At 41.1% G+C, this 12,991-nt stretch overlaps 1 protein-coding gene and 1 long non-coding RNA gene across 3 annotated transcripts; one reads left to right on the top strand and one right to left on the bottom strand.

Moving 5' to 3' along the window:
• The first annotated feature begins 38 nt into the window (after positions 1-38).
• LOC135345970 (N(4)-(beta-N-acetylglucosaminyl)-L-asparaginase-like) lies at positions 39-6,717 on the top strand. Of its 2 annotated transcripts, XM_064543437.1 has the most exons (8): positions 39-226; positions 4,335-4,473; positions 4,629-4,785; positions 4,881-4,932; positions 4,988-5,115; positions 5,214-5,229; positions 5,657-5,823; positions 6,443-6,717. In XM_064543437.1, exons 1-8 carry the CDS (start codon positions 112-114, stop codon positions 6,626-6,628), a joined length of 960 nt encoding a protein of 319 aa, XP_064399507.1. In that variant the 5' UTR covers positions 39-111; the 3' UTR covers positions 6,629-6,717. The 2 variants fall into 2 exon arrangements, with proteins under 2 accessions (XP_064399507.1, XP_064399508.1); XM_064543438.1 differs by lacking the exons at positions 5,214-5,229; positions 5,657-5,823.
• On the bottom strand, positions 6,585-12,979 carry LOC135345982 (uncharacterized). Its single transcript, XR_010397942.1, has 3 exons — positions 12,799-12,979; positions 9,595-9,852; positions 6,585-6,850 (listed from the first exon to the last, which is right to left on the bottom strand). It is a non-coding gene; the product is annotated as an uncharacterized LOC135345982 (long non-coding RNA).
• Between the last annotated feature and the right edge of the window lie 12 nt (positions 12,980-12,991).

The raw sequence follows: 12,991 nt of genomic DNA, 5'->3' as shown, positions 1-12,991 counted from the left end.
AGCGAATTTTGAGTTGCATCCAGTCGATCCTTACCAGATGAAGTGAACACATGGCCCGCAAAACTACTCAGTAGCTGCGGCCTCTCAAGCGTAGAAAACGCTCGGGAAACGATGTCCTGCATTGGAACTTGGAGTTTTGCTCTTGATGCTGTCACATCTGCTGCTTTTGAAATCCAAACCAATGCTAATGTTGGATGTATAGATGTTCTTGAGAAAGCAATCAATGGTAATTATCAGTACAGTATTAATTTAATGGAAGTTGAAAAAGTATTTGAAATCTGTATCGCTCTATGCGATACAGATTTCATAGAGTAAACAACTGGCGGCAATAGCCGCCCGAGCGCATAGCATGAGCGACTGGCAAACTGCCTATCAGTCACTTGTCTCAGCGGAAGTGTATAGGTCCAGAGGAGGTACGACATCTGCGTGTCAAAGGCGTAGGTCAAAGTTCAATATAATAAGGAATGTGTGTGTTTAATACACGCGGACGTCGTATCTCCTCGGCCTCTGGTGTAGATCATGACACTACCAAACATGAATATCATTGGGGCGAGCGTAGCGAGCCCTTACTTAGTGACGACGGTAGGAAATTTCTCTGTATGTATGTAATGGTACGTTGGTACAGCCTGATAGCTGGTTTTTACACACGCGGTCCTTACCAATTTCGTGTATTCCTGACAACGAACGCAAACAAGAAAGACTTCGAATAAGGAGAGAACGAGAGAGACAAGCAAGAGCCTAAGAAACAGCTGAGAGAAAGAAGTCAGGCTAGCCAAACGTAAACAACAAAGGCTTCGAAGACAGAGTGACCAAGAAAGCCAAGCAAGTGCTAACACGCTCGCCCCGTGACACCTTGTGTCACCCTAGTTATAGTCTAAATATAGATATTGTGGTTAAATTTTGCTACCAAGTATAAAGGTCAGGAATGTACTGAATCCCCTGAAGTGTAAGTGTGGTTGGCTACTATGACGTTGAGCAATGCTCGTTGCAGCGGAGACAAGTGACTGATAGGCAGTTTGCCAGTCGCTCGCGCATGTCGCCGCCAGTCTACAACCGATTATCGATATTGTCGTAGCTGGGCGTAGCTCTATGTTGCTCTGAGACATGGTACCTTACTGTTCACTGATCCATTTAGTTACCTTGTTCTGTACTCTCTAGGGGTGTACAGTAATTAGGGTGGTACAACCAAGGCGAGTGTAGCCCGGCCACCCGTCAGGATTTGTACTGCTGTGTGCTCATAAGCATCATGAATAAAATTATAAACTGCATGTCAAGTTTTGAATATCAATATTTCGTTATCTCTGAAATACTGCAATCTGGCAATACAAATCATATACCTTAAGGTGGCATATTTTCGCGTGTATTAATTTCGGTGAATGAGAGTAAAATCGCAAAAATTAGTACTCGCAAATAATTGGCCGCCTGCCCTCTTGTTCAGATCGACATTTCGCAAAAAACCAAAACTGTAAAAACGCACAAACAAATCTACCTGTGAAAATATGTCACCTTAAGGTATAAGCATGTCCCCCGACCTCCCGTCAGAGACAGTCGGGCCACGCCCAACTACTGTTTTCGAACGCTTGTTCTGAGTACTAAGCTGAAAGTACGTACCTAGGTATAGACTATAAGTAAGGCTCTATTCAAGTCCGAACTCACAGCCAGCAAAAAAAGCTTCCTCGGCGGAGTGACAGAGCCAAACACTTAACTATTGGAACAGGTCAAATATAGCCACGATTTTTTGAATACTCTCGTACCGCATGACCGTAATCTACAACCTACGTACAGCTCTGGTTTCGAGGTCTGACTGCAAGACGTTACACAATGGTGGCCTCTTGAAAAAGTGCCTCAACTATTATTGCTTTATAATCTCCAATGTAGCAATGACGGCAACTGTAGGGAAAAAATGGACATTATGAAGAATCGTTCAGTTCACATCTAATTATCGGGGCAATTATTAGACCGCTTATTTACTGATTCACTCCGTATCCTAGGTGATGTCCAGAGTAGGCAAGGTCGCTTCATTCGTGGTCCAGTGTTTAACCACAAAAACCATGAATATTAATTTTTGCCCCAGAAAAATTACCGGCTATACGGTACTTTACCCATGCATTACAAATTGATGTATTCATTGTATTTCAAGAGCTAGCTTGCAGGCCTCAGACACAGACAGAAAAGACTTAGTTTCTTAGGGCGTAATTTCAAGGCAAACACCTGGTGGGCAGAGGAGGTCCATGCACGAATCACTGCAACTTCAGTGCACTGGCCTGGACGTGACTGCAATGACATCGATCAACTGAACTTGTAGCACGCATGTGGACTTCCTCTGCCTGGTGGGCTTTAATTTCGACAAAACTACTGTTTTCGAAATTAAGCCCATCCCAAAGCCCATCTCACCCCTGTAGCTGCTTTGTAGCATGTAATTAGTCTTGAGGATAATGGATAATGAATCACTATTTAAGTGTAATGTGCCAAACCACACCAAATGGCCGGTATATCGAGGTGGCCGTACTTCAGAGAGCCGGAATACGAGAGTCTACTGCAGGAGCTAAACTATTTGACAATTAGGCACTTATGACACATAGGCTGGTTATTTTAACAGGAGAGAGCTGATCAATGAATATCTACCGTATAGCGCGAAATTTTCGAGGCACTTATATTTCATGGATTGGCCTCTAAAAGCATTTCGTTTCACAATGTTCGCGGAATGACTGCTTACCGGAAGCCACACCTTTAAATCTTTGCACGTTATAGCAGATAATTCCGTGGACTTAATTTTCATGTAGGATTGCTAACCCACGAAATCCGCAAAAATTAAGCCCCTCGAAAATTTCGCGCTATACAGTATATACATTGACAATCAGCTTATCAAATCTTGACATTCAGTCAGGCCCATTGACAAAAAAATTAACTGTAAGGCCTATACATTGTGTATGTGATTGACAAAATTATTTCTAATAATCTGAGCTACCTGGAAGAACCTTTACAAAAAGAATTGCCACGTACTCTCCAACTCCAAAAGAGAACTGACGTAGCGAATTGATGTACATGTAGCCTCAGTTGAATTGCCATTGGGAATTGGAATTGACGTAACGTAGCTACTAGATCTATGTATGTACCTCAGGGCCACCGTAGAAATGACACGTAAATTGGTGAGTGTAGTTTCCGATCCACAAAATTTCAGCCGCTTTGCACTCACAAAGCACCCCCCTCCCTATTCACACGATCTACGGCCCTGTATATGCACAACATGAAGGTTTGGACCATGTTTATTGGTGATGTTACAGCTAGTTTAGCTATAATTATTATGTAAGTTTAATAATTATGTCTTTGCAAGTCTTAGAAGCCTAAAGAGATCGGGAAGGGGCAGCTGCTCTTTCATTTTTTTGTGGGTCACGTCTTCAAGTAACTTTCTACAGTATACTAGCGCTTTGCTTCTAAATTCATTCTTTGAATCAAAATACTTACATAATTATGTAATTATAGTGCCAGAAAAAATTAATTCCACGGCGGATCTTTTAGAATAGCGAAGTTGAGATCACGTGCAAAACGTCACACCACCCCCCTCTAGTCTCGCAAGCCAAGCTCTTGCAATAGTGGAATTCTTCATTACAGTAGGCGTGGTAGATTAACTATCAGCCATCAGCAAGCTAACCACATGTGGGTGTGGTTTTAAGATATATGAGTGGATGAATGATCTGATTGGCGAGACAACATCCTGGAGGGTATGGAATGTTATCAGCGACAATAATACCCACCAGAAAATTCTACCCTAAACATGCTGACACTGCAAAAAGGACACTGAAGTTGCTGAAGTTGCAGACCCACAAAAACATTCCCTCCAGAAAATCATACCCATGCGCACACAAAAACAGAGCCCATGCACAAAATCATACCCTACCTGTGCACTAATGGAATGTTATCAGTGACAATTAATACTACCCTTTATGCTGGCACTACAAAAAGGACTTGAATTTGCAGATCAGACCCCCCCCCCCCCCCACCCCCACAAAACGTTCCCTAAAATCATATGGACACACAAAAACATATCCTTGCAATAAAATACAGGAAATTATATGGTGCATAAACAGACGCTGGTCTGTTTTCGTGTGTGCATGGGTAAGATTTTTTGAAGGGTACGTTTGCAGTGGGGGTCTGATACTACAACTTCAAAGTCCTTTTTGCAGCATAATTATTTAGAATTTCTGGTGAGTATATTATTATGTTACATGCCTACACAAAATGGAATGCCAATTCGGACATTCTGTCCAGTCCATGTTCATTAATAATAATTATTGTGAGTTAATTCCTTTAACATATTTTCTAATTTCCTATAGTCGTTGAAGACAACCCGGACACAGGGAAATACTACATAGGGAGAGGTTGCTACCCTAATTCGGAGGGTGTGGTGCAACTTGACGCTGCAATAATGAGAGGGTCCGATTGTTCAGTTGGGGCTGTGGCTGCCCTAGAAAGGTGTGTTCTTCAATGGTGGGATAAGCCTTTACTTACTACCATAATTATGAGTCAGATTGATGCACGTTATGGAGGTGTGATGTCAATACAAATTATTGTTATTTTTATGTGTCAACATTGCTAGCATATTGCAATGTTTGCACATTCTTTGCTAGATATGCCAAGCCGATATCGGTAGCTAGAAGAGTGCTTGAAAAATCCAGTGCTAACATACTGGTTGGAGAAGGAGCTACTCAGTTTGCTAGAGAGCAGCAATTTCTTCTCGAGGACAATGATAGCCTACTTATCCCTGAAACCAAACAAGCGTATGAGGTGAAATTTATACCGTTGTAGTGTTATACATTGGTGCAGTGCTTTGAGTCCCCTCGCTATTCTCTTTAGAGTATGTGACATTCTTTTCATTGCAGGAGTACAAACGCAAACATACGTTACCAAAGCCCACTGGACACGATACAATGTGTAGGGGACCTACTTGAAATGTTTGTATGTCGTAAATTTTTGTTCTTCTGTGTAGCTGTCCTGTGTTTGGATCGTGGTGGGTACATCGCTGCTGGTGTGTCTACTTCTGGCCCACCATTCAAGCCTCCTGGCAGAGTGGGGGATTCCCCTCTTCCCGGCTGTGGACTGTACGCTGATGATAGAGTGAGTGCTACCAAGGCTTATAAGCCCCTGGTGCTACTCTCTGATACCACAAAATTAATGTGTTTTCCTTTTTGTTGATGGACTCACACGTAATCAAGGCTGGAGCAGCAGCAGGTGATAAAACGTAACTTTGTAAGAGTTAACCTGCTTACAATGAATGGTTGCCCTAGTTTGAGTGCTTATGTACATGCAGTATACCGTATAGCGCGAAATTTTCGAGGGGCTTAATTTTCGCGGATTTCGTGGGTTACAATTCTACACGAAATTTCACAAATCCACGAAAATTGTTCTGTAATTAGAATTACCTGCTATAACGTGCAAAGATTTAAAGGCGTGGCTTCTGGTAAGCAGTCATTCATTGTGCAACGAAATGCTTTTAGAGGCCAATCCACGAAATATAAGTGCCTTGAAAATTTAACGCTATACGGTGTCTGGTTCATAGTAGGTTTTTACACAGTTGTTAAGGTTTCACTTTTAATCTTAGTAAACTGGGGATGCAAAGTATGCAATCTAGTTCTCCGTTGTTTTAACCTTTGCTCAGCTACTGGGGATGGAGAACGGATTATGCAATTTTGCCCCAGTTATCAGATAGTGCAACACATAAGAAGGGGAGACTCACCCCAGGTCGCCTGTGAGAGCGTGGTCACTGACATGCTGTCTCAAACTAACAAGTGGTTTGAAGTAGGACTGATTGCTCTTGACAACAAGGTACAGATCGTTACCTTGATATACAGTGGAACCTCGAATAACGGACAAGTTAGTGCAAGAGGTTTTGTCCGCTATTCAGAGGTGTCCTTTATTGGGGGTTAATACCGTATAACCCCTTTAATGTGACTTCAAATACACGAAATAATATGATGAACTGCAGCAGTATACGTATATGTAGCCATGGTCTTTGGGAACAGATTAACTATCGCATTATTGTAAATGCAAGTGGACTGTCGTCACATGGCAGTGAGTGAGACTGAATGGTGAGCTACAGCAAACTGAATCTAAACTGTGCATGCACACGTGACAAGAATATTATACTTAGCTAACAGCAGCAACAATGACTACAACAATGTCATCCTGTTTCAAGTCCAACAGACCTGTTTACTGAGTTATCTTTCAAGTTTAGCAGCAACACATCTCCAACAACTGGCATAGGCTCAAATTACTTGATATTTCAATCTTCTTACGTAACAGTTCACGTGACAGGCACTTCACGCTCTAAACATTGAGTTGCAAGAACTCTGTACATATTAAATTTCGAATCTCAAGGGGGCATCTCCTTTAATTAAATGAATCCCTGCCAATGCATATTAATTATTCAATTAAATTTTTACAGGGCAATGTTGGTGCTGCTGGGACAATCAAGGAATGGAGGGACTATAGAGATGGAAAAGTGTACAATGGATTCCCATATGCTGTTTGGACAACTGGCATGGAGCCCACCATACTCACACAGCCACCATGCGAATTCAATGCCCCACAAACAAATGAACTCGAATCAAACTCTCCATACAAAAATTAATAAGTGATCATGCGAATTCAATGCCCCACAAACAAATGAACTCGAATCAAACTCTCCATACAAAAATTAATAAGTGATGCTGCTCAAAACTGATTTAATTGTGAGATCAATTAGTCCGAATCTGGGTGGAGCATGTCATATTCGGTAATTAGTATGGATAGATTGTCCACAGTTATTTCACAAGACTTTCCTGAAGATCTGTTAATATTCTTGAGTCTCGGCCTGCAAATAAGTATCGAGATAAGTATAATAACTATCTACTTCATTTATCCATAGATAGTAGAGGAAGGGGATTGGAAACGAGATCACATGCGCTATAGATCATACATTGAGAGCTGAGGTTAGACTGCGAATTGACTAATTATGAGTGGGTTAAAGACTTTTCAGACGGTTCTAAAGGTAAGAAACGACTATATAAGAGCTTTAATGTCAGTAGTAATCTATACTAGTAATATTTTGGTAAAAAATGTTGAGCTACAAGTTAGCTATGACTCACCATTTACCTGCACTATTTGGGGAGAATCTAGTTTCTGATACAGTTTTAGAAGCTAGTAAGCACATTGGCTGTTTCCTTGACTTGAGCTTTAACAGAAGAGCCCTATTTTATATGTAAGCTTTTTGTTGTTCTCCAGTGTTGTAAAATAGGTCGAATGGGGTGCCTTCTTTGTGCGGGGTATCCTGATCTGACTGTTCACAATTGAAACGTTAATTTTCTGATTCTTTTAGCTTTACTCTATGAAAATATCTATTACATAGTATAGCTGTACTAACTCGAAAGAAGAATTTTGCCTCAATGAAAAAGTGTGAAAATGTCATGTTGCTCTTTTCCCACACAGGTGCGACTGTAAACAATGGGCATGGGAAGTCAGAAACTGCCAGCGAAAGAAAAGCGAGAAGCAGCAGATCTCTGTTCTCATTAGCATTTACCTGAGTCGACCAGCAACTCTTCACTTCTTGGTTGCCAAGTCAATGTTGAACTAATTATTGCTGTCAAGAACCTGCTCACCATTGTCAAGCTGCCAAGAGTTGATGTCATCGTCCTTGTGTGTTCAGTGCCAGCTCGTTTGGACCTTGTCAGCACGTTCTGAATATACCCCTAGACCCTCTCTCAACTCATCACTCCAGTTCTTTCAACCTAAGTTTCCTTCACCAGCGTGCTGTGCTATTTCGATTGAGATCCATTGATTCCCTGAACTTTTGTGATGGAAATCCTGGCCTTAAATGTTTAGATTTGTGAAAGCATCCCTCTTCTACACTACTATATAGTTGATCACGTAAGTTCTGTCAAAAAATTCACATACCGTTACCCAAACGCAGAAGATTCGGACTCTGACAACACATTCTTACTCATATCGTTCATGAATCTTTACAATGTCATGGCTTGTCTGCGGTTCATAAAGGAACAATGTTATATAGATGATGAGTTGTCATGGATATTTTATATTGTATAATTGTAGAGCATGGACACATTTCCAGAGTAGAAAGAACCTACAAAAAAAAGAATTTCAAAACTAAAATCTTGCACACACACATAGCTCAGAGTCCTACTTCCTTGATATGTCTTCACTAGCAGGAGGGCCCACAGAGGAGGCTGCAACCATACCCAGCAACACAGATCTATGTACTTCCTGTCTACTTCCGGCCATTCTGTTATACTTCCGTCTAACACGGACAGTCCATGAAATTGTGTTAACGTGATCTCGTTTCCAATCCCCTTCCTCTACTATCTATGATTTACCTTATATTTACCTGTACGGTCAAAGGCCACCCCTAAAGAGAGGCCCAAATACGATACAAAGTACTTAAAATCAACCTTTTCACCACCGATCTTTTATAAACATCGGTGTATGTTGCATGATTATAATTATTGTAGCTCATAAAGCAATGGTAGATATACAGTGGAACCTCCCCAACATGTTTGTCATCGTCACATTATAATTATGATGTGCAATATGGAACTAGTCTGGAGCCAGACCACTCCCTTGCACGTGATCGACATGTGCCAGGGAGAGGGTGTGTCACTTTTCTTGGTTCAGATGTCAAAATTTACATTTCCAGTCAGATTTGCAAGAATGCAACTAAACTGTCACATGACTCCAATTCACAGAGGAGGTTGGAACTTGACCTTGTCGTTTTTAAAACTATGCCAGCTTAAATTCCGATAATTATAATTATATCAACTAAAAATGATTTCAAATACAGAACATCTTTCAAATCAGTAAGGGAGTAGAGATAATAGCTAGCCAGTTTTAGCATTATTGTCAGCACGCTCATTTATGTCACGCCCCTTTTTTGACTGTCCGATAACCCGACTCTGTTTGCCAGGCTCTCTCCCCTGGGAGAAGTCTGGCCTCGAGACTAATACGGAACTAGTCAGAGGAGAAATGCCAGGGTCAATATAGGGTCACGTTTAATGAAGGATTAAATATTCTTGTTCTGGGTTTTTAACCTTTGCTGCATATAGCAGCTTAGCGTTTCTGTTCTTTATTTACCTGGTTGGAAAGCTTACTATATACCTAGATCTATCCAGTGCAGCAAGCCAGTACATCAAAATCTATACCCTAAGCCACGAAAGGATAATTTCCATATCTTGTGGTTTCGAAGAATGCAATAAAAGGTCAAAGGTTGCAAATCCTGTATCTCCTCTCTCAAGCTGATTCCTCTGGGGTGCGATAACTCAAAACGTACCCCCTCCCACACTTAATCCTAGATGAAACCCTGGAGGGGGAGGCTCCACTGTATAATTATTGTTGGATATTTAACCAAATGAGACCAACTACTGTACAGTCACTTGTACTGCCCTTTGCAGCTCACTTGGGGCAAAAGGTAAAAAAACTGCTTGAGACAGTGTACCTGTTCACATAATTAAAACACGTACTTCACTACATGTACTCTATATGCAGGTTTGCAATTTACCATTTACCCCAAACTTCCAAGTGAGCTGCAAACAGCCTACATGTACTTACCACAAATAATCCTCTCGGTTAGCTTTTAGGCCGCTCTGACTCTTGATCTTCTTGCTCATTACTGGATGCGTTCTACTTGATGTTCCACAACTGTCATTAGCTGTACTGGCGTCACCCTCTGCTTCTGTGACACTGCTATTGCTACTAGCATTAGTTAGATTTTTTGCTGTGTTCGCTGCTCGTGCTGTTTGTAGCCCATGTAGCCGCTGTGACATTGTCTCAGCCAGAAACTGCTGTTCTACTGTCGAGGAGTGATACCTACAGGGATATACCATAGATAAAACAAAGATAAAGAAGGCAGAGAATTTCTGTACTCACGAGGTAAGCCAGGTTAGTTAGGGAGCATTAATGCCTGTGTCTGTCATTGCTTGATACTATTGTAGGGGCTGGATCTGTGTAAACCAGCTTGTAGGCACCACTATTATGTATCTCGCCTGTAGTACCGAGGGCGTATAAAAGAGAATTAAGGCATGCACCAGCAAAAGAGCAGAGTTCAAACGTGGGCAGATGAATGTGCTATTTTTATGCAAATTCACACATTCCTCCGCCCACGTTTAAATTCTGCTAGATACTATACTAGCACAGAGGAGGTATACGACACGCGTGCCTCGATTAGGCTAATTGCCTCTGCAATAACGTTGAGCATGGGCGGATAATCAAGGCATAATTCCGCCCACACTCAAGATTTTTGCAGAGGCAATTAGCCTGATCGAGGCATGCGTGTCGTACCTCCTCTGATACTTGTATGCACTCCTGGTACTAGATAGTGAGTAGCATGCCCTCTCTTCTTTTAAACGCCCTTGGTAGTATTGTAGGACCAGTTGAGATAATTCCTTAAATATCTTCAACTCTATTGCTTCAGCTAGTTTTTAGGATGTATGTGCTTATAATTGGTGAGTAAATAGATTGAATATGAGGGGGAATATAAGTAGCTTTTTGTGAGGGGGCTACAACCAAGAGCTTATACTTTTGAACTAGTGGTTCCAATTATAAAAATTATCGCTTCTGATATAGATTTGATTCTGGAACTAGTCTTCTAATCTGAATAGTGTGCTTTTTTGTCCATACAGATCTGTTGGTCATGGGGCAATAAACTTGTACAGAGAAAGAATACCAACACTAGCTGTTACTTTTTTGTGCATTTTGTTTGTGTAGCTGGGGCCACCATACTTCTGTAACGAGGATAGTGACATGAAATTGAATTCACGTGACCTCGTTTCCAATCTCTCTCTATGATATTATACGACAAACATATTAGATATAAAAGCTATGGCAACAATGTTGAAGATACGCTGCATGCTATTCGTCTCAATTTAATAGAATGACGATGAAAAGCATTGATTGTTTAATACTGGAGTTTGCAGAATCTTTCAACACACCAGTGAAAAAACATAGAGCGTTACACGTTCCTTATAATATGGGTTATGTGTACACCAGAGGAGGTCCGACAAGGTCAAAAGGTCACAAATAATGACTGGTCAGGCTTGCATGCCATGCATATTTGTACTTTGAACCGTGTGCCAGATAATTATTTACAACAAGATGGATCCTTAATCTGTAGAGCTGTTGGACTGCCTGTTGAATGAGGGCATGGCATCAGAAGTGCATCTTTCAACAGCTAATAAAGTGCAAGATAGTTGTGTCAGAACTAATAATATTTATATCTAGCTACATGTATTTGTAACAGAGTCTTTTTTATCTACTTGCAGGTTCTACTTGCAGGTCCACAAATTACTGAAACAGATTCCCCTAAACAGAATCAGGTGGCTGATTGATCCATCATCGTTGTTATAATTGGAAATTCCTGTATAAGGAGGAACACAAAACACAACAGACTTGTTGCGCCACTCTAGTGACAACGAAAATTGTGCATGGTAGTTCTGAAGACAGTGATTACAAGGGCTCTACATGTAATAGTCAGTGGTGAAGAGAATGGGACCAGGATCAACAAACAGTTAATACGTTGATTCAAGAGCTGAGTATGATATCAAAAAGAAATGGAAGACAGTTCGCTATGTTGTCATTGAAATACTAGACCATGTTCATACAACAATCAGCTCAGGTTTGATTGCACTTCAATTGTCTCGGTGAATTTCAAGCGTGTTAGGTATATCACAAATTTTAAACTTTACTCTCAGGCACTGGCCATTACGCTGATAACAAAGACTGGACCATAGCTGCCTGGGAAATGTTACCAGAAAAATACTGTATTGTGTGCATTAAACTTTATAATATTATATTAAATAATACGGTCATGTCACTCATGTGAAAGAGTTATAAATATTCATTGTGCTTGGGCTTTACTGATGGAGTCTTGCCAGTAGGCGAGTTAAACTCATTTTTGGAGAGGCCATTAACTCTCCACAATTCAATGAGCGGCCCTTATTTGAGGTTAATAGATAGTGGCCTGTAGTTTTAGGCGGTTCCCTGACGTCAAAAGTTCACTTGCTATTTTCGCTACAAAACATAAGCTCACGTGACAAATTCATTAGTGACCTTTTGACCTTGTCGTACCTACCTGCTCTGTGTGTACACACTGTGGTCTGTTTTACCATAGTTAAAAGAGAGAAATAGATAGGAAACACTTAGTGCCTCGAAAACTATTCACGTTGCGCTCCGGGGTTTAATCGAGGCCGCCTACTGTACATGAAAAAAATGGCCAAAGACACAAAAAAGAGACAAATGATTGTCTTACTGTCAGTGTGAGAATCCTGCTGCTGACTTCATTTCTGTTTGATATTTGAGGCTATATGACACACAGTACACTACTTATTTTTACACTACTTATTTCTAGCTATAATCTAGGTGTTATTGGTACAGAAACATCTGAAAGCAATGTTTCTATACCTCTAGCTACTTCCTAGCAATCCCCCAAAAAATGCCGTTATTTCCAAATGATACCAGTATAAAGGGACATCAAATAGAAGTTGTGGGAGGGCTTGGAAAGGTCTGACTTTTCCAAAACAGCCAAAGTAGTTTTCCCGGGGGTAGGGAGCGAAACACGGCTGTATCTTAGCATGCAGCTTATGGGACCGGGAGCACGTGATTCGTTTCCAATCCATTTCTCGTTTTTATCTCTGGTTTTACTACTTAAATGGGAGTATGAGCATTTCCCATTTAAGGAACGCACAGTGCCCAACACTTTTATTCATGTGTTGCAAAGATTCTGCAAACTCCAGTAGTACAATAATAGCCAGTGCTTACTTCGTTTGCCTTGTAGCAGTTCCTTTAGGGGTACCACAGACCTGGCATTTGAAGGACCCTGGTTTATTACTGAATGTGCATGAGGGGCAAGACCACTCGTAGATTAGAAGACTGTGATCCATTGTCATGCATAGACCCGGCACAGAAAAACCCCAGGTCTTTGACATCTAGTGTTTTCTACTTGAAGCCCATT

The sequence above is a fragment of the Halichondria panicea genome, chromosome 13, assembly GCF_963675165.1.
Source record: "Halichondria panicea chromosome 13, odHalPani1.1, whole genome shotgun sequence".
Classification (NCBI taxonomy): Eukaryota; Metazoa; Porifera; class Demospongiae; order Suberitida; family Halichondriidae; genus Halichondria; species Halichondria panicea.
The sequence above is the reverse complement of the archived record's forward strand: the minus strand, read 5'-3'. Positions and strand labels throughout refer to the sequence as shown.

Coding starts and splice junctions, on each gene's coding strand:
- LOC135345970 (XM_064543437.1), top strand. CDS start 112: ATGTCCTGCATTGGAACTTGGAGTTTTGCTCTTGATGCTGTCACATCT. Junction 227..4,334: donor TCTTGAGAAAGCAATCAATG/GTAATTATCAGT, acceptor AATTTCCTATAG/TCGTTGAAGACAACCCGGAC. Junction 4,786..4,880: donor AAACCAAACAAGCGTATGAG/GTGAAATTTATA, acceptor TTTTCATTGCAG/GAGTACAAACGCAAACATAC.